We start from the raw sequence: 22,107 nt of genomic DNA on the forward strand, positions 1-22,107 counted from the left end.
GATCTCCACATTATGAGGAATTCTTTCCCCGTCTTATTACAAAAATGATTACTGTAACACTTTTGAAATGGTAAAACATTCCAAAATATTTCACCAGCAATGTTATCAGATGGAAACTGACACTGAGCCAAAGATGGAGATATTAGGACAGATAACCAAAAGCTTCGTTAACGAGGTAAGTTTTAAGGAGCATCGTAAAGGAGAAGGAGATGCAGATGCAGAGAGGTTTAGGAAAACGTTTCAGAGTTTGAGGCTGAAAACGTGGCGACCTATGGTAAGGTGCATTTAGTGGATGGTGCACTGAAAGCACTGGAGGAACGCAGAGTTCTCAAATGATTGTACAAGTGGATGCTAGAGAGATAAAGAGAGGTGAGGCTTTTGAGCTATCTGTTATTATTTATTATGGCCTATGGTTTTTCATTTGCTCGTGAAAAAGCCACTATGATTATAAAGGAAGTAAGCTCCTAATATTCAGCAATAAAGGAAATTAATCTACTAAAACACTGCAGAAACACAAAATGATAAGGGATCAGGTGAGGAAAGGGCTTATGAAATCTAATTTGCCCCATTCTGTCTCTTTGTGTAATCCTGAATGCAGGATTGGAAATAAGCCATGGTGTTATTCTGTGGCATAAACAAAATGATGTAACATTTTGGAAGAAAGTAGCCCATGGCAACACTGAAGGCACTGGTAACTGTCAGGAAGGTCTGTATAGATGAGGTGTATCTCTCCTGATTAGGGGTGACCATCGATGTCATGTACAGAATGTAATACACAAAGCAGATCATCATACTGAAGGCAATGAACTTGGCCTCATTATAGTTCTTTGGAAGATCCCTTCCCATATAAGCAAATAGGAAACATGCCACTGTCAAAAAGACTGTATAAAGAAAACCAAGAGAGAAGGTAATCACATTACCAATGTTACAGTCCAGAATGATTGCCTTCTCGATGATGTGACCTTTGGGGATAGGTGGGTCTGCAATCAACCACACAGCACAAATGACAATTTGGACACAGGTGCTAAGAATGATGAACAGGTATTGCCCATTGTATTTAACCCAATAGTCATGCGCCTTAGGCAGTTTGGCCGCCATTTTGAATATGCAGACAATTTGAAATGACCTCACCAGGATACAGGACAGGCAGATAGTGAAGCTCATCATGAAGAATGGCTGTCTTATTTGGCAGAACACTTTATTTGGTTTACCAATATAGAAATACACACAGGAAAAGCTACAGAGCATTGACACAAGCATGAGAAAGCACATTCTGCCACCAGAAGACTTGACAACCGGAGTATCGCAATTGCATACAAAGATGACTGTTATGGTGATAGTCAGCACAATTCCACCATTTGCCAAGATCAACAGGAAGATGGAGAAAGCACTGTTCCATTCCAAATAGTAGAGCTCTCGTTCCAGGCAGTGGTGGCTTTTAGGAGGTGACCACTGTTGCCAGAGGCAATCCATGCAATGGTGGGGATCTGCAAAAATCTCAATGTTATTAACATACGAAAAGAATAAGCCTGGCAACAAGACACTGAATGACGCACATTGAACATTGCAAGGTCAGGAGATCTCTCAGTAAGTTTTTTTGTGAGTCTTGTGCTAATTCAGATAAGGAACAAGGGTGGAGAATGGAGCATTTTCCCTTTCAGATCTTTATTGTCAACATCAAATACTTCTAATGCAGGTACAGTACAGTTTAGATAGAGATAAAACTCCTTCCACACTGTCCTAACAAATAATCCAGGGCATGTATGACATAGATTACAGAGTAAAGCTCCTTCTATGTTGTCCCATTTCAAACACTCCCAGGATGTTATGGGGGGGTGGGGCGGGGGGGGGGGGGGGTGGCTGGAGGTTTGGGAGTGGGACCACTTGGGGCTCAGGGAGAAGGTCAGGGGGTGGGGGGAGAGGAATCAAGAATGGAGCAGTTGTGATTGGGAGGAACCAGAATGGGTCCACATTCATGTAGTTACTTACATATCTTCTTTTTTGCGGGCTTCGATGGCATTTACCAAACCAATCATGTGAGAGGCACTTCAAGCAGCCATTAGCCCCTTTAGTTACATATACAAAGGGACTAACACCTGTTTCAGATGCTGCTAAAGGATGCCTCTTGCTTATCCTTACTGAATATGTCAGGCTCTCCACTTCCAGCCAAAAGTGTGAATGTGTATACTGTCTGCCACTCTGGAGATTAAATAACTGCCCAGCACTTGGGAAATGGGCCCAATGCAGGTCAATTTGTGGACCTTTAAATAAATATAGTATTTAACTCATTGTGCCACTCAGAGTGTGAAAGGACTCACAGTTCATCACTCTGAGTGGCACAATGCGTTTCAGTCACTTTACTTTCCAATTTTGCTAACACATTTTAGATCAGCAGCTGGTATAAAACAACAATAATTATCCCAACATTTTAATAACAAACATCACCTCAGTGGAGCTAGCCAGGCTGACCTTCTGGGGAAAGGGATGAGATCCTGAATAAAGATCCAGAATTCTCTAGTTGAATATATTCAGCAGGACAAAGGAAGAAAGAATCGGTTTTTAACTGAAAGTATTTTGTTATGCATCACAATCAACGGAAAGTAAGAGAAAAATAAACCAAGAACGGAATGAAGAAAAGCAAGAAAGCTACTACTGACCACTTTGATTCTGGAATGTTCCAGAGGGGCAGTCTTCACAGTCGAAGCAGCAATGATGGATTCCTCTTTGGATTTTCTTCTGTCCTGGAGCACACATTGCTGAACAATTGGATATTGGGGTCTGGAGAAAAAGCACAAGGCATCATTCTCCTGTTCTTAGAGGGACCCAGCTGAATTTTGGACCTAAATTTCTACAGGCTGCAAGTCTTAAGGGAAGGCGGGGGGGGGGGGGGGGGGGGGGCGGGGGTGGTAATCTTCCATATGACCACTGCAGAAGAACTGCTGATGATTCCAGAAAAGATTGTGGATATTTTAGATTGTTTTCCTAGCGTTTCTGCACACTTCCCCCAGGGTTTTGATAGATAAACGGGAGAACCCCCAGAAATCCATTCCCAATTAATCTCTTCTTCTGGTTTTCTCTCCTCAACTCCTCATCTCTGACAGGGAAACTCCTCGCTAAAAGCTGTGGAGCCACAAGGAATCTGCTCAAATGGACATTCTTTATTCCCAATGCCAGATGTCAGCAAACCTGTTGACAGTCTCTGCTGCACTGCCCTACTCAGTCTGAAAGTGGTAAGGGATAATGTCTGACCCACTATCCACCCAGCCTCAATAACATTTGAGAAGTATTTAGATGAGCATTTGCGAAGCCAAGGCATACAAGGCTAAGGGCCAAGAGCTGGAAAATGGAATTAGAATAGTTAGGTGGTTTGTTTTTTACCCACACAAATGCGATGGACCGAAGGGCCTTTTTCCGTGCTGTATACCTCAATGACTCAAGGTGTGAAAGGACAATGTCTGACTGACCCATCCATTTGCAGAGCAAGAAAGGACAGTATCTGACCTACTGTCGCACCCAAACACAAAGTATGAGAGGACAGTTTTTGACTTACCCAGTCCCAAGATTCGAGAGGACAGTGTCTTGACTCACACAGTTTCAAAGAGTGAAAGGACACTGCAATCATAATTCCCAATATATTTTAGATCAATCACAACGGCTTTGAAATCCTTTGGGCCAAATCCAGGCAACTTCTGCCAGAAGCCTCAGATCATGCTTGCCAGTGACCTCTGCTGGTGATCTCACAACAGGGTGCATAGGCAATGGGAGTCCTGTATTGTTGAAAATGCGATCCTTCAGATAGTTGTAAAATCAAGACTATGTCTGCCTGATGAACCATAACAATCCAAAAGCTCTGTTTTGAAGGAGGTGTCCTGGTCAGTATTCCTCCCTTGACTCTCATAGAATCCCTACAATGCAGGAGGAGGCCATCTGCACCAACCACAATCCCAGCCAGGCCCTATTCCCACATAGTTACCCTGCTAATCCCCCTGACACTAAGGTCAATTTAGCATGGCCAATCAACCTAACCTGCACATCTTTGGACTGTGGGAGGAAACTGGAGCACCTGGAGAAAACCCACGCAGACATAGGGAGAACATGCAAACTCCATACAGACAGGGACCCGAGGCCGGAATTGAACCCGGATCCCTGGTGCTGTGAGGCAGCAGTGCCACTGTGCCACCCAAGTTAACTGGTTCTTCATTTTGTTGGTGTTCGCTAGATCTAGCAGTTATGTCTGGCTAACTAACACTTGGAGATAATTCATTGCATCTGAACATTTTGAAATGTTTCATAGAACATAGAACAGTACAGCACAGAACAGGCCCTTCGGCCCACGATGTTGTGCCGAGCTTTATCTGAAACCAAGATCAAGCTATCCCACTCCCTATCATCCTGGTGTGCTCCATGTGCCTTTCCAATAACCACTTAAATGTTCCTAAAGTGTCTGACTCCACTATCACTGCAGGCAGTCCATTCCACACCCCAACCACTCTCTGCGTAAAGAACCTACCTCTGATATCCTTCCTATATCTCCCACCACGAACCCTATAGTTATGCCCCCTTGTAATAGCTCCATCCACCCGAGGAAATAGTCTTTCAACGTTCACTCTATCTATCCCCTTCATCATTTTATAAACCTCTATTAAGTCTCCCCTCAGCCTCCTCTGCTCCAGAGAGAACAGCCCTAGCTCCCTCAACCTTTCCTCATAAGACCTACCCTCCAAACCAGGCAGCATCCTGGTAAATCTCCTCTGCACTCTTTCCAGCGCTTCCACATCCTTCTTATAGTGAGGTGACCAGAACTGCACACAATATTCCAAATGCGGTCTCACCAAGGTCCTGTACAGTTGCAGCATAACCCCACGGCTCTTAAACTCCAACCCCCTGTTAATAAAAGCTAACACACTATAGGCCTTCTTCACAGCTCTATCCACTTGAGTGGCAACCTTTAGAGATCTGTGGATATGAACCCCAAGATCTCTCTGTTCCTCCACAGTCTTCAGAACCCTACCTTTGACCCTGTAATCCACATTTAAATTAGTCCTACCAAAATGAATCACCTCACATTTATCAGGGTTAAACTCCATTTGCCATTTTTCAGCCCAGCTTTGCATCCTATCTATGTCTCTTTCCTAGTGATAATAAGAAAAAAACTTGAATTTTTAAAGCACCTTCACAACTTCAGGATGTCAAACAATACTTTACAGCCAATGAAATAATCACTTATAATGTAGAAAATGTAGCAACCAATTTATGTACAGAAAGCTCCCACAAACAACAGTGAGATAAATTACAGCTCGCCGCTTTTGCTGTCATTGGCTGAAGGACACAACGATTCTTCAGTGCTGATTCTGATCATGTCATAGGGTTGACCCGAGTGGACAGGCAGAACCTCACTTTAAGATCTCATTCAGAAGATGGCATTTCCAACTATGCAGCACTCCCTCAGCTTTGTAATGCAGCATCAGCCTGAATTATATACCTAAGTTTTTAAAATGGAATTTATGCCTACTACCTTCTGGCTCAGGGGCAGAGGCAAGAGCACTGAGCACCTGTGTCAATGCACTTTTCAAATACATAAATGCAAGCCTTTCTGACCAGAAAGAAGCTTTGACTGAATTCTCACCAAGTTGTCTCCCCAATTCCAGTTGATCAAGGATGAATCTATGTTCATCTGTCTGGGAGTCGGCAAGTAAAATCCAATAGTCTTAAAATGGGCATGATTCTTTGTCCAATCCCATAAAACAATGTCATAACCAGTAGGTGGGTCTCCATGCTCATCGAAGTAGAGGGTGTGATCATGAAGGTTAAATTTCACCGTCTTCAAGCTGTGGAGTAACTGAGACACAGGCATAATGTGATTAACAGCAATAGTTTACGTTTGAGTTCAGGCTAGGTTAATACAGTCGGATTCAGGTTGAGTTGGGAGGTTTGAGCAGAAGAGTCCTTGTCCCTTTGTGAGTTTATGCTCACAACCATTATTGGAGTCTCTACTTGGCTCATTTTTAAAATCCTTCTTGCTTAATTTTTCTTGCTAATGTTTTATTATTTTTAATCCCGGTTGGCATCTTGTTAGTGTGCCCAGTTTTACATTTTTATTAAGCCTGACTCAAGACATTTGGTGACAGAATTTCCAGTTTTATATTGAAATTTCTTTCTTTCCAATCTGGGTTAGAATTAGTAGTGTTAGAATCGCAGCTATGGTGGCACTTATAATTTGAGTCAGGTTTGAAATAACGTCTTGGGTTAGGGATAGGTCGGGGTTAGAGATACAATAGGGTTGAAGTGAGTTGGATGAAGCTTATGGTTATGGATGAATTAGGATAGGGGATGATGTTTAGTGATGGGGTTTAGAGTTAGTTTAGAATAAGGGTTTGGGTTTAGGTAAATGTTAGAGTTAATTTTAGGGTTATGATTACTACAAAATCCCACAAAACATTGTATGGAATCGACACATATAAACAGATAATTGATACAGAAATGTATATTAGCATCACAGAGCACTCAGTATTGCACCTTCTGGTGTACAGTTGAAATATTGCATCCTCGCACCATACTGAGTTAACATGACAACAGAAGCGGGTACACAAATTGCTTTTGCTCTCCTGAGTAGAAGGTAGAATAATCAACGTCCAATTCCCTAATCCTGATTATTGCCTGATGAACTTCCTGGAGACACATATGTGGCATGGAGAGGATTGGGATAGTGCATTCTTCCCACAAATCAATATCCTGCTAACAATCTCTGTGTAGATTTATGTATTTCAGGAAGAAAGGATCACCACTGCTCTGTGGAACTCAGCAGAGTAGGGAGCACTTAAACTACTCTGGAGTTGGATGAGGGCATAGTAAAAGGTAGTTGTGAAAAGTTACTTGGGGATGGACATTGAAACTGGCAATATAAATGGGTTAAAGTGGCAGATGTGTATCTGGAGACAGAAATAATTGAGAAATGGTGATATAGGGTTGAGGGATATGATAAGATTGGCAGGTGAAGTTGAAATGGTAAAAATGTGGGTTTGATGTGTTCGAAAATGAACCATTTATTTTTAGCCTAACGAGATTTCCTGCTTCTATGTTTTAATGTGCTTTTTCACTGTCTTGTAAAGAAAAAACTAAAGACACATACCTACCTGCCAGGGGAGGATTTTGTGTATTTTGTTACATTGTGCTGCATTGCACTGGAGTAAATTGTGTAATGCATGGGCGACAGCATACACAGCCGAGTACACATTGTATGAAACCCGCTTTTCCAGCCTATATGATACAGAGTTCAAATGCTTGGCGCTCAGCCAATCAAACTGGCTGCATGCCTGATCACAGCTGCATCTGCTGTTGGTACTCTCTCCCAACTCTGAATCTGGCATGAACCTTGGATTAGTGCAGCTCAAAGGTTTGTCCAGGAAATCTTTAAAGTGTGCCATCTGCCCTTCCTTGATCGCTATGCCTATAACTGTTCCAATGCTCTCAATGTTTGGTATATTTATTATCTTCTCTGATAAGGAAATAGCTTCACTTACAATCCACACTTTGGAGGTGAGATTTTGTGCCACAACAAGACTGAAAAACACTTGTGCCATTAATTCATTGGAAAAGAGGACAGTGACATTGACAGTGCTGCTGATATTGTTGATCACTTGGATAACGACCTCAGGGGAGGTGGTGATGATACCCTGATATGCAATGCAGACTCCTGCTGCCGAGGCCAATTCCACCACTCTGTTGACCCCTTTGCGCCCATATTCATTATCACTCCCAATAACAGCAATCCAGTTCCAATGGAATTCCTGTATCAGTAGCGTCATTGCATTTGCTTGGTTCTTGTCACTTGGAATGGTCCGGAAAAATGATGGGAAACGCATTTTATCACTTAGGATCTCACCAGATGCCTGGTAACTGATCTGCAGAAGCACAAAGAAAGAAACTTGCATTTATATAGCACCTTTCACAACCTCAGAGTATCCCAAAGCACTTCATGACCAGTGAAGTAATTTTGAAATGTAGTTACTGTTGTAATGTAGGAAAACGCACCCCGGACATGCTCTCTTCCACCACACAGATAGTGACCCGAGGCTTGAATTGAACCCAGGTCCCTGGCGCTGTGAGGCAACAGTGCTAACCACTGTGCCACCATTCCTCCCTGAATGGATGTGCCATATATTAAGCTGATCTTTCTCTACATCCTAGACATGACTGTAACACTATATTCTACACCCTCTCCTTTCCTTCTCCCCTATGTACTCTATGAACGGTATGTTTTGTCTGTATAGGGCGAAGAAACAATACTCTTCACTGTATCCCAATACCTGTGACAATAATAAATCAAATCAAAATCAAATCAAACATGACGGCAATTTGGGCAATGCCAGTTCCCACAAATAGCAGAGATAAATGATCAGGTTATTTATTTTAATGGTAGTGATTGAGCGATAACAACTTGAAAGGATACCATGGAGGACTCTTCTTCAAATTGTATTTTTATGCCCATCTCAGAGGGCATAAAGGGCCTCAGTTTAAAGTCTCATCAAATAAATGGCATCTAGCTCTGACAGTGGAGAAATCCCTCAGGACTGCCCTGGAGTGCCAACCTAGAATTTTGTGCTCAAGTCGAGTGCGGCTTGAATCGACAATCTACCGACTCAGACGTAAGTATTACCACTGAGAAAGTAGCTCAGTCTCAGCTTATTTTGTCTTCCTTTGAGCTGATCCCAATCAAATGTAATTTGTTGCTTTCTGATTCAAAGAAAATGTGGTGAGATGTCCAGCTCCCTGTTGCTCAGTTGTCGAGTGTACTGCCTTGTGAACAAAAAAAAGAGCTATAAAAAGATATCGGGCAGAATTTTACAAGAAAAATTCTAAGGCTGCAATTTTACCGGCTTGCCCAGCCCAATGATGAGCCAATAAAATCACACAAGAGCTGAGAAATCTGGATCGCGCCCGGTTTCTTGGCTCTTGCGACCTTACTGGTACCAGATTTCCGGCGAGGGGCTGAATAATTTATTCAAATTCATGTTAAACGTGATTGATATCTGTTTAGTGAGCCCGGCGCTCAATCTTCCGGGCTCACTTGCCTTCACGGCTTCTCCGGGAGAGGTTCTCTCCGGCGAGGAAAACACCTGTTCCCCATGAACAGGGAACCGTTGTGTTGCCCTCGCCGGTAAAACTGGAGGCCATTAAGGCCCCCCAGGGAGATTGAGGGAAAAGGCAGGGTGCTGCTTGGGCAGTGCCAGCCTGGCACCTTGGCAATGCCAACTGGCAGTGCCGGGGATGGGGCTTATGGGGCAGGGCCTGAAGGGGTGGGGTCTATGGGGCGGAGTCTGGAGGGACAGGTTCTATGGGGCAGGGCCAGGTCAGGGCAGCCTGATCGATTTAGGGAGGGAATTCCAGAGCTTGGCAGTGAGCAAAAGGCACAACCAAAAATGGTATGGTGAAGGGATTGGGATGATCCAGTGGTCAGAGTTGGAGCAACAGAAGATAGCTTACACAAACTAGTGTAATTGTATTCATTGAAATTTGGACAGCTCAGGAGTGATTTGATCAAAGTTTTCAAGATATTGGACGGGAGTTTCGGCTGTGCACGCCCCAAGATCAGAGAATTCCGCCCAAGGTCAATGGACCTTTTCATGGTCCACCCCCCATCCGCTACAATTCCCATGGCAGGCGAGAAGGGAAAATTCCACCCATTAAGTAGAATAGGTAAGATAGATGAGACAGAAACTATTACCATTGGTTAGATAGTCTACAACTAGGGGCATAATTTAAAAATTAGAGTCCCCCCCCCCCCTCACACAAGTGAATTTAGAAAGCACTTCTACACATTAAAGTTGGTTTAAATTTAGAACTTTCTACCTCAAATGACAATTGATGCTAACTCAATTGTTAATTTCAAATTGGAGATTCATACATTTTTCTTAATCAAAGGTCATAAAGGATATGGAGCAAAGGCAAGTATATAGAGTTAGGTTACAGATCACTGAATAGCAGAGGGTTTGGGAGGAGCATTGTAGCACTGGAGGAAATTGCAGTGGTAAGGAGGGCAAGGCTTTGAGGGATTTAAACACAATTTTAAATTGGAAATGTTGGGGGAATCAAAAGCAAATGTCGGTCACTTTTAACAGGGATGATAAAGAAGAGGGACTTGGTGCAAGACAGGGAACAAGTGTCAAGTATTTTGAGTGAGCTGAAAATTATTGAAGGTAGAGGATAGGAAGCCAGTGGGAGAGCATTGGAAGATTCAAATAAAAGCAAAATACTGCAGAAGCTGGAGATTTGAAATAAAAACAGAAAATACTGGTAAAACTCAGCTGGTCTGGCAGCATTTGTGGAGATAGAGAAAAAGAGTGAACTTTTCGAGTCTAATATGACTTTTCTTTGGAACAGAAGAAGAGCCATATTGGATTTGAAACATTGGGCCTGATTCTCCCATCCAGATGCGTATGTTTTTTGGCGCATCGGGATGGGAGAATCGTGCGTCGGTCATTTCGGGGGATTCAGGATGCATGCGCGTCTCCCACAGCTCGAGAGCAGGCACAGTTGGGAATGCGCTGGAAACCAGCGGGAAGACAGGTAAGTGATTTAAACATGTTTTTAATGTATTTTAAAAGTCATTATCGGGCCCGGCACTGAATTTTCTGGGTCCGATAGCATCTCCCACCCGGCCAGGAGTATTTCACTCCGGCGGGGTTTAGAGTAGCTCCCCATTTGCAGGGAATTAGTGGGAGACCCTGCTGGAGTGAAGGGGGGGGGCAACTGGGCCCCCCCAGGGGGTCAGGTGGTGGGGGGTGGTGCCCCCTTGGCACTGCCCAAGGAGCAAAGTGCCCATGCCTAGGTGGCACCTTGGTACTGCCCATGGGGCATTGGGCAGTGCAAAGGGGTGGGGCCTAGGGAGCTAGGGGCAAGGGGGCGGGACAAGGGGTGGGGACAAGGGGTTGGAACCTAAGGGGCAATCAGTGGGAGTGGGGAGGTCCTGCTGCCACTCTGCATTGGGATCGGTCAGGGCTGGAGGGAGGCCAGCAATCAGGGTGGGCTGGGGTGGGATGGTTTGCCGGGAGGGGTCTGTCTCCTGAGGGAGTCAGCTGGGGTGGTCTGTCGGGGTGTGGGGGATGGGAGGAGATCGTCACTATTGGGGGTGTGGGTTGGATGGAGATTGCGGTGCTCCAGGATGGGGTGGGGTCAGCAAACTGCGATCTGACAGATCGGGGCCACTGTGCATGCAGACTCCGGCATGAATAGGACCCAACCCCTGAGTTTTCAATGATATACACGATTGTGACCTCTGCATTGCACAGAGTGTGGGAGATTAAAGTCTGAACTCCCACTGAAAAAACAATCATGATTTAAACCAGTTTTCTCGCCAATTCAGCACTCAGAATTTTCTGGGAGTATCAGGCCCATTAACTCTGTTTATCTCTTCACAGACGTTGCCAGATCTACTGACGTTTGTCAGTACTTCATGATTACATTGAAATAATCAAGTCTGGAGTATGGACAAAGGCATTAACTAAGGTAGAAACAGAGATGAAAGTAGGTAGTCTTTGTGATGAAGAGGATATGGGATGGGAAGCTCAACCTGGCACCAGATAGAATGCTGAAATTGTCAACTGTCTGATTCAGCTGAAGATAGTAACCATGGAGTCAGTGGCAAAGGTTGCGCCCAAATAAATCATTTCCGTCTTCCCAAAGTTTAGCTAGAAGGAATTGCAGCTCATCCAAGATTGGATGTCAAGAAGCAGTTTAGCAAGCAGAGATAACGGGGAGGGGTTGAAATAGATGGCATAGAAGAGGAATTGGATGTCATTATCATACACGTACAAGCTGACTTGTGTCTGCATATGAGATTCCCAAGGGGCAGCGTGATCCATTCCTGGCCTGTGTTAAGTTTGCTGATCTTACCAGTGGCAATGAGCAGGGCTACAAATGGCAAGAAAAAGAGGAAAGCTAACCAGGGTTGCAGGCCCTGATCACCTTCCAGTGATTCATGCTGAAAATACATGTTCATGGACACCAGATGAGGATAGAGTTTGACTCAGCTATGATACCCTGGAATACTCTGCCAACATCAGCGCCTAACTGCTCAGACAAAATTAGTGGCCATTTTTTGGAGATTCCAGAAGGCTTGGGCATTTCGAGCAGAGGAAAGGACCTGAACCATGATGATAGTATCTTTAGAGGAGGACTTGAACCTCAGTGAGAGTCAGCATCTACATTCCCGTTAAACTGCATGGGAGTACTTAGGGATCATGCACTGATGAAAACTCACCTGATGAAGGAGCAGCACTCCGAAAGCTCATGCTACCAAATAAACCTGTTGGACTTTAACCTGGTGTTGTGAGACTACTTACGCTGGCAACTCCACATCCTGATAAAAATGGATCACCCACAATAACTAAATTTTAAAGGAAATATTGGTCAGCATCTTCAGAAGAGGGTGGGGCTGGTAGTGGGGGCAGGGAGGGTTGTAACCAAACAATGCTTTTAAATAAAATGGATAACAAATCACGAATTGTCAACATTGCAATCAGGACAATGGAGCACATTTATACAAGCTGTTGCCTCCTCAATTCATGTGCACAAATGAGGGACACAAACAAACCTACCTGAGGAACAAGGAAGAAACCTAACACTTTTGCAATGATAATTGCTACATCTGTTGAAGATGGTCCAATGACAGCGATTACCCTGGGTTGGTAGGCTGTGTAATTGTTTAATATCTCCAGCTCTGTTCTTTGCTTGCCTGACAGCAACTTGAATGTGGCTTGGATGTCCACAGCTTCAAAGCAACTATCAGTGATGTCGTAGCCCAGAGTGATGCCCGGCAACAGTTTAGTCGAGTTGTTAATTTCATCAATAGCAAATCTCATTGCTTGGAATGCAGTCCACATATTTTTCCAGAATTCTGACCTACAAAAGAAAGTCATTTATTTCAACTAAAGTGCTATCGGCAAGGACATTGCAGTTATACTTCTGAACCATGTGGGGATCAGATCCACAGGTGTTAGCCATTCGCTCCAATGAAGGGACATAGGAATTTCTAGAAAAGAAATCTAAGATTCATCTAATTCATTTCCCATCAGGCACTTTATAAATGATAATGAAATTGTTGACTGTTCAAAGCAATCGATTTCTATTAATAACACTACTATTTCTTTTTACTTTGTACAGACAATATTATTTGTAGTTTTGGCTGGGGATTTGAGCAGAATGGAAAACTGACAGAAAGCATTTGACCAGGAAGCTTTGGGAATGATGGCTGAGAGATCATGACATCTTTAAGGAAGATTGAGGTTAGGGACGAGGTGGTAGTTGAAAAGATTTATGAGTCAAGGGTGAGTTATTTCAGGAGTGCGGCTTTGATAAATCCACTGAACTCAGAATTGAACAATGCAATTCACTGTATATGAAGCAATATGGGATATTTCTAAGGGATATGAAGTCTACATAGAGGCAAGTTAGTTCTTTATTTTCAAGCTGTTGACTTCTGTAAGTATGGCTTCACCTAATATAGATGAAAGAGATACCTAATTTAAATTCTATGGCCTAGAAATTTGGCCCAGAAAATCCTATAATGGAGGTGCTAAACAGTCTTCAAAATCTTCAATATGGTGGACAGGAAGCTTCATTACAAACCAGCAGTGCAGACCAAACATATTGGTTGAAGTGCCCACACGCGAAATAAAAATTAAACCAGTGCTTTCCAAACTATTTTCCAATGTGACCCAACTTTAATACTTGAAAAGTAATGTGACTCCCTCAGTGCCAACAAAAACAAAACAGCAATAAAGCAATATAATAACGTTCAGTGTATAATTACGAAAGTTCATTTTATTGTAGATCAACATCTAATACATTACATAAATATGAGTTTTTAAAGTACTTTATAAAAATGTTATTATTTTATGCACTCATCAGTCCACTACTTTATCTGAGCCACTCCAGCCCACAGATCTGAGCCAGGAAGCATCAGATACTATTGCTGCTAGCATTTGCACTCAGCGTTACGGATCTATAGCAATATCACGCAGGACACACACACCCACACAACAGAGGTTGTTAACAAAAGGGCAGAGATTTAAGATGATTGACAAAAGAACTAGAAAGAACATTAAGAAAACCTTTTTTCATACATTATGGGTAGGATTTTAAATGCACTACATGACAGGGTGGTGGATATATTCAATAGTGGTCTTCAAAAGTGAACTGCATTAATCTTTGAGGAAAAATTGAATGGATAAGAGAAAGCAACCAGGAAGTGGAACTAACTGGATTGTTCTTCAAAAGAGCAGGTACAGACTTTATGGGTTGAATGGCCTCATTTTTGTTGTACTATTCTATAATTATATAACAAACTTCAACATGAGGTGAGGAAAACCCACAATTGTGGAGAGCTTTGGATTTCCAGCATCCGCAGTATTTTGCTTTAGTATTCCATCACATTCCTGACTTGTGCCTTGTATTGGGTGGAAAGACTTTGGAGATTCAGGAGAATTGTCACATAATACTTTGTCTCTGACCTGCTCTTGTCACCACAGTATTTATGTGGCTGGTCCAGATCAGTTTATGGTTAATGGTAAATGCCACAATGTGATGATAGGGTATTTAACAATAATAATGTCATTAAATGTCAAGCGGGGGTGGTTAAGTTCTCTCTATAATTAAAGCAAAATACTGCGGATGCTGGAAATGTGAAATAAAAACAGAAAATGCTTGAAATATTCTGTAGGTCTGACAAAATTTGTGCAGAGAGAAACAGATTTACTGTTTTGTTCAATGATATTTCAGCAGAACTGAATAATGTTAGAAATATAATAGGTTTTGAACAAGTGAAAGAGGGGAGGGTGGAAAGAAGAACAACAGGGTTGAGGGCAGTGGAGATTAAAAGGCAAAAGGTTTAAAGGTGCTTCCTCTTATGGAGACGTGCTTTGCCTGGCACTTTTGTGGCACAAATGCCACTCACCATCCCAAGTCTGGCTGTTGTCCAGATCTTGCTGTGTGAAGGTACAGAAAGTGTCATTATCTGAGAAATTGCAAATGTAACTGAACACTGCGACCTTCAGCAAATATCCTTGCATTCCACCTAATGATAGAGGAAAGGGCCATTGATGAAGCAGCTAAAGATGATTGGGTCGTGGATACTGCTCCCAGGAACTCCTGCAGCAATATGTAAACCATCTGAACACTTTGATTAGAATTTAGACTGTAAATCATCCCTGGGCATATTTTTTATATATACCACCAGAATCCTTTAATTAGATTCCAGCCTGTAACTTCACAGTCTCACAGTGATTTTACGGCACAGAAGGAGGCCAGTTCAGCCTATCACTTCTGCACTGGCTCTCTAAGTGAGCATTATGACTTAATGCCATTCCTCTGCCTTTTCTTTCTACTCTTGCATATTATTTCTATTCAAACAATCAGCTAATGCCCTCGAGTGCCTGCCTCCATCACACTTCCAGGCAGTGCATTCCAGACATGAACCACTTGCTTTTGCTCCTGGGTGTATCTCTGTTATATAATCATAGAATCCCTACAGGACAGAAGGAGGCCATTGGGCCCATCAAGTCTGCACCGACTCTCCAACAAAACAACCCACCCAGTCTCTATCCCCGTAGCCCAACGTATTTACCCACTAATCCCCCTAACCTACACATAATGACTGTTCAAACATCCTGGTAAAATCAGCACCTTTAGGAAAGGAGGGGACCTGAACCCCAGTGAGAGAATCACTTCTTCTAAAAGAGGAAAGGATCTGAACCCCCACTGTCACTGGTATACAGTTTGCCTGTACTCATATTTTGGCTGTACCTTTTGATTGCTATACACACCTAGAGCTGTATTCACACTTTGAGAAATATACATGGAGCCTATAGAAATATAGAGGAGGATGCCATTCAACCCTTCGAGCCTGTTCCGCCATTCATCATGATCATGGCTGATCGTCCAACTCAATAGCCTAATCCTGTTTTCTCTCCATAACCATTGATTCTGTTCATCCCAAGTGCTTTCTCTAGCTACCTCTTGAATACATTCAATGTTTTGGCATCAACTACTTCCTGTGGTAATGAATTACACAGGCTCAACACTCTTTGGGTGAAGAAATGTCTCCTCATCTCCGTCCTAAATGGTCTACCCTGTATCCTCAGACTGTGACTCCTGATTTTGGACACCCTCACCATTGGTAACATCCTTCCTGCATCTACCCTGTCTAGTCCTGTTAGAATTTTATAAGTCTCTATGAGATCCCCTCTCATTCGTCTGAACTCCAGCGAAAGCAATCCTAACCTAGTCAATCTCTCCTCATACATCATCCCGCCATCCCTGGAATCAGTCTGGTAAACCTTCACTGCACTCCCTCGAGAGCAAGAACATTTTCCTCAGAAAAGGTAACCAAAACTGTGCATAATATTCTAGGTGTGGCCTCACCAAGGCCCTGTATAATTGCATCAATACATCCTCACACTGTAACTGATAGGCACAGAGCCTGAACCTGCCCTCATGCTTTGTCTGTACTTGTGCTCATACTGTGACTAGTATAATATCCCTTCAGGGATTAATACAAGTTATGACATAAATCTATTCAGCTGTTACTTACTTCTCACAGTCTGGGACAACAGGTTTCAATCGATCAACATCTTCCATTGGGGTAAAGTGGATGGGAAACAAACCCCCAATCATGTACTCTCCTGGTGAGGTAAATGACAGACTCATATGGATACTACAGATAGCATATACATAAAGAGACAGAAGGAGCCACATTTTGCTTTAGGGAACAAGAGGCAGCTCTCAATGTACAAAGGAAGTTGACGTTTGCTCTTTCCTCTCCTTTTAAAGTGTGCACTGTGTGGGACAGCTGGAGATCTGGAAAATTGTTTGCATGGATTTGTGTAATGATCACTGCTTATTTAGGTTGTCATGTGGCGTACAGGTGTGTCTCCTGACCCTACGGTTCAATGCTGCTGCTGTTGCACTGGCATTCAGTGCCAGGGCGTTAGATTCAAACCCTCATTTTATCTGGCTCTCAAGCAGAAGATGCAATGGCTCCCAGCAGGACAGAGGGGATGTCAGGCATGTAGACTACCTAACATAGTGATTCATGGTTAGTTTAATGGTCCTCATGGTTAGTCAAAAGGGTAATTGCCAGTCAGAGTGTAGGCCCCGAGTGCTCCATTGCCACTGTTCAGAGGATCTGAATCCTGGCAGACTGAAGAATGAGCAAAGCTGGTTTTAGAGACAAATGATCATTTGAGAAGGCACAGTTATAATTTGTGAAGAAGTGTCAATACTGTGGTAAACTGCTGTAATTTGGGAGCACCTTCACATGGATCGCTGCAGAATTTCAATAAGTCCCAACATCACTGTTTCAGGACAAGGGATGGGCAATAAATGCTGACTTTGGGAGAGATACCCACACCTAGGAATGAGTTTAAAAAAGATAAGACTGAGTTTTTGATACCATGGGTAGTCTTTGAAAATCAAACAGGAACAACAATTTGAATTTTTATATTACTTTTAATATCGTAAAACATTCTGTGGTGCTTCACAAGAGCATTATCAAACAAAATTTAACACAAACCATGAGGGAGATGGTTACCAAATGCTTGTTGAAAGAGGAAGCAGCCTTTGGATTCCACAGGCTCCATGTCTTGTAATTGGGCTATTAGAGTTGAGATATTAAAAACTATCTCACTGTCTCAATGAACAGGATATCATAGATTTCCTGCCCTCAATGATGAACAGAAATTCACAAGTAGTCTGATGGTAATAACTAATCTGTGTAGCCAGTGGACAAGGCTTAGGAAATAAACCAGAACACCTCTCAGAAATTCCTCTCAATTGTCCAACTATCAAAGAAAATGAACACTTCAAATTTCCCTGGCCAGCAGATTGACACATTATCAACATTTCAAGGACAGATTTGTGCCTAACATGCCATTTTCAAGCTGGCAGTCTTATTACACCATCCTCCATCCCTCAGTGTCTTTTCCCATTTCTAATCCCTCAGAATGTCTATTTCCCAATTCCAATCTTTCGGTTTCCCTCAACCAATGCAATTGCTCGGTGTCTATCCTGCCATCTTCAATCCCTCAATGTGTCTTTCCTTCCATCCCAAATTCATCTGTGTCTTCCATTTCCTGTCCCTCAATCTCTCAATCCCTTCATCACTAGTCTTATGTTTATTCTTCCATTTTCAAACCATATCCTTTAACATGCCTCAACCTTTGTCTCCTGTGTGTTTATTCTTCCATTTTTAAAATATTCATTTATGTGATGGGGGTGTTGCTGGATAGGCCAGCATTTATTGCCCATTCCTAATTGTCCTTAAGAAGGTGGTGGTGAGCTGTCTTCTTGAACAGTGGCAGTCCCTGAGGTGATCCAATCCATCAGCATGTCTCTCCCTTTAACTCCAATTCCTCAGTTTTTCTCTCCATCCCCAGTACCATCTATCAGTGGATGAGCTGGAAATAGCACAAAGCTTGAATTGTATCGAACAAGGTGAACGCGGACAGCGGTGCCTGTGAGGGTTTGGGGGGTGGGGGAGAAAGCAGAGCCTGAGGAGGGTAGGGGGGATTTGGGCCTCAGACAATGAGTGGGCATTGTGGGGGTGGGGGTGCTCAGAGAGAGTTAGGTGTGTGAGAGATGTGTGAGTGAGTGTGTGTGAAAGGTGTGAAAGAGAGAGTGTGTGAGAATCCAACAGCATTCTTCCCATTTAGAACAAAGAAGCAGCATCACTCCCCCATTAAAAGTGACAAAAAGATAAGACTCAAGTACGTTTTTTAACAAGAGGACATTTTAATTGTAGTAAACATATATGTATATAAGAAATAGAAACAATAATGTTTTTGTGGTTTGGCTCTTCAAAACATTAGGAATGTTTCTCAGAGGTTTCTCCAGTACTCTTGGGAGGTCAGAAGGGTTCCAAGGCTGGAAATGTTTGGGAAATTCTGATAAATATCAATGTTTTGGATTTGTGTATAAGTGGTAAAATTTCAAAGTTGGAGAAGATACAGAACTTGGGAATTTAGTAAACAGCGAGAAGGATAGTAAGAGGAAAAAAAGAGAGACTTGCATTTATGTAGTACCTTTCCTGATCTCAGAATATCTCTAAGGGCTCAACAGCTAATCATAAAAATCATAAGAACTAGGAGCAAGAGTAGGCAATTCAGCCCCTCTATTCTGCTCTGCTATTTAATACGATCATGGCTGATCTCATCTCGGTCTCAACTCCACTTACCTGCCCGTCACCTTGGCCTTCAAACCCTTACTAATTAAAAATTTGTCCACCTCTTCTTTATATTTACTCAAAGTCCCTGCAGCCACCATTCTCTGGGGTAGTGAATTCCACAGACTCACGACCCTTTGCAAGAAGTAATTTCTCCTCATCTCTGTTTTAAATCTGCTACCCCTTATCCTAAAACAATGACCTCTTGTTCTAGATAACCTCATGTTCTAGAATGAAGTACTTTTGAAAAAGAGGCACAAATTTCTAGAAAAACACAGATTAGTGAAATGGGCAGACACATTGCAGATGAAATTTAATTCAGATAAGTGTGAAGTGATGCAATTTCAGAGGTAATATGCACTAAATTATCCACATTTAAACAAGGTGCAAGAACAAAGGCCTGTGTGTACAAGTCTTTGAAGTGACAGGATAAGTTGATACAGTTTTTAACAAACCATACAGGATCCTCAGCTATGCAAACAGAGGCATATGATATAAAGGAAAAGAAGTCATGCGAAACCTTTATAATCAGTAGTTGAGTCTCAACTGGAATATTGTGTGAAATATGGGCAATATGCTTTAAGAAGGATGTCAAAACCTTGGAGAGAATGCACAAGAGATTTACTTGAATGGTTCTTGGGATGAGGTATCTTAGTAATGGGAAGATTTTAGAGATGCTAGACTTTATCATCCTTAGAGGAGAGAAGGTTAAGGGAAAATTTATAGAGATATTCAAGATTATAAAGGGGTTTGCTAGTGAGGATGGTGAAAAACTGTTTCCATTGTTGGGAGGGTCGATAATCAGAGGACAAAGGTAATTGACAAAGGAGCTGAGGGGAGATAAAGGAAAAACATGAGTGAGTAATTCACTTAGTGCCTTTCTCCCACCTTCTCACCGTAACCCTGCACACATTTTTGCTTTTCAGATGACAGTCTAATTTCCTTTTGAATGCTTCAATTGAACCTGCCTTCACCACACTCTCAGGCAGTACATTTCAGTTGACCACTTGTTGTGTAAAAGCTTTTCCTCATTTTTGCCTTATTCTCAATCCTTTCATGCGTGTGAACAGTTTCTCCCTATGTCCAGACTCTGTCCAGTATTCTATCTAGACCCTTCATGGTTTTGAATATCTCTATCAAATTTCCTCCTTAGCCTTCTTTTCTCCAAGACAGAATCACGGAATTGTTACAGTGCAGACTAAGAAGTTGTTACACTGTTGGGAATGTACTACCCAAAAGGGTGGTGGAAGCAGATTCAATAATAACATTCAAAATAAAGTTGGATACATACTTGAGAAGGAGAAATTTGCAGAGCTATGAGGAAAGAAATGGGAGCTGGAATAATTGGTTAGCTCTTTCAAAGAGCTGGCACAGGCATGATGGGCTGAATGGCCTCCTACAACGTAAGATTCAATAATCCCCATTCCTTGGCTATGCCTCAGTCTCTATCTGTAATCCCTCACTGTCTATCCCTCCATCTCCTATGCTTTAATGTTTGCATTACTTTACCTATGATCGATCATTGAGAAACTGGGCACATCTGGCTTTTATTCTTTTTAATTATGTCATTGTCTGCTTTGCTCTTAGATCTGGCACATAAAATCACTGACCCGATGCTCAGAGGTTATTTTGTTCAATTTAGAATTAATTATTATCGGATAAAGTTAGAGTAACAATTTAACAGCAAGTGACAAGTAAACTAGTGATTATAAATCAAGGCCTAGTTGCCATGGGCAAGAGATGAGCATTTAAAACATTTCTTCAACACAGAGTCTCTCTGACTAAAGAGAGAATTAAATCCAACGGGGAACCACAGGAGGGGGCTGCATAGCCATTGAATCTCAAAGGCTTTCAGAGTAAATCAAGGGCAGTGACAAAGAGGATTTATAAGAACTGTTACTATGGAAACATGCATAAGCCTATTTTATATGTCAGAAAAAGCACTTCATATCACGAGTGTTTTCTTAACCTAATGGGATGGCTATAGTTAAGAGTGAGGGACTGTTCAAGCACATCAATTCTCCCACCCGGGGTAAGTACTTCCCATAAAAGGTCATGACCTACTACCCTTTACCTCAGGACATCCTGTCATTGTGCATTGTGCAATGAATTGCACCATTTCTCAGTCATTCTGTATTTTTTAATAGAAGTCATTCAGTAATGCTCAGAATTCTGGGACAGTTCTGCATTCAAAGTTTTCCCTTGCTGTCCTTACAGAAAAACACAATATATTTAAGAATCCTGCAGCCAAGAACAAAGTGAAAAGAAATGTATAAAATGGCAGACTGGGGATCAGAATAGAGAAAAAGGGATAATAAAATAATAGAGCATCACTATTAGGTTGTTTCACATGTGGATACACAGTTTTTGAGTTACCAACGTCCCAGGTATAGAATTCAGAGCTGAAAATCTCCCACACAATGGCCGGATTTCTCCAGTCTCGCATGCCCTGCTGCCGGCGAGAACAGAGAATTTGGCGCTCAGCCAAATCTCCGTTCTTTGCAGCAGGACTGGAAACTCCCAGCTGCAGGTGAGGTTGGAATTCCAGCCAATATGTTTAAGATTGACACTGCCATGAAAGTGGGTAGTGGGGGGGTGAGGGGTGGTAAAAGAAACAATACAGACAAAGAGAGAGGGTGTTACACAAAGAGAAAGAGAACAAATGAACGACCAACCTTGCATTTTATATACTGTCTTTCACAACCCTGGGATATGTCCCAAAGGTTTTAAAGCCAATGAGTCAATGATGTACTTTAGTTGTAGGAAATCACAGTTGTAGGAAATACGGCAGCCAAATTGGAGGCGGCAAACTCCCACAAACAGCGATGTAATAATGGCTGAAAGGCCTACTCCTGCTTTTATTTTCTATGTTTCGATGAATAATGTCTTTG

General features: G+C 42.4%; 1 protein-coding gene across 1 annotated transcript; it reads right to left on the reverse strand.

Moving 5' to 3' along the window:
- Positions 1–555: 555 nt before the first annotated feature.
- Positions 556–19,317, reverse strand: LOC144510248 (taste receptor type 1 member 1-like). Its single transcript, XM_078239742.1, has 7 exons — positions 19,229–19,317; positions 16,589–16,711; positions 12,597–12,900; positions 7,134–7,901; positions 5,627–5,839; positions 2,658–2,778; positions 556–1,487 (listed from the first exon to the last, which is right to left on the reverse strand). Exons 1-7 carry the CDS (start codon positions 19,315–19,317, stop codon positions 556–558), a joined length of 2,550 nt encoding a protein of 849 aa, XP_078095868.1.
- Between the last annotated feature and the right edge of the window lie 2,790 nt (positions 19,318–22,107).

The sequence above is a fragment of the Mustelus asterias genome, chromosome 22 (assembly GCF_964213995.1).
Source record: "Mustelus asterias chromosome 22, sMusAst1.hap1.1, whole genome shotgun sequence".
In the NCBI taxonomy this organism is placed as follows: domain Eukaryota; kingdom Metazoa; phylum Chordata; class Chondrichthyes; order Carcharhiniformes; family Triakidae; genus Mustelus; species Mustelus asterias.

What these genes read in the sequence shown, in the direction of transcription:
- LOC144510248 (XM_078239742.1), bottom strand. Translation starts at nt 19,317, where the DNA reads ATGGTGGCTGCAGGGACTTTGAGTAAATATAAAGAAGAGGTGGACAAA. An exon ending in GTTGTCCCAGACTGTGAGAA is followed by an intron (nt 12,901 to 16,588) that starts GTAAGTAACAGC and finishes TTTCTTTTGTAG; the next exon opens with GTCAGAATTCTGGAAAAATA. An exon ending in ACAAAATCCTCCCCTGGCAG is followed by an intron (nt 5,840 to 7,133) that starts GTAGGTATGTGT and finishes CCTGTGTCTCAG; the next exon opens with TTACTCCACAGCTTGAAGAC.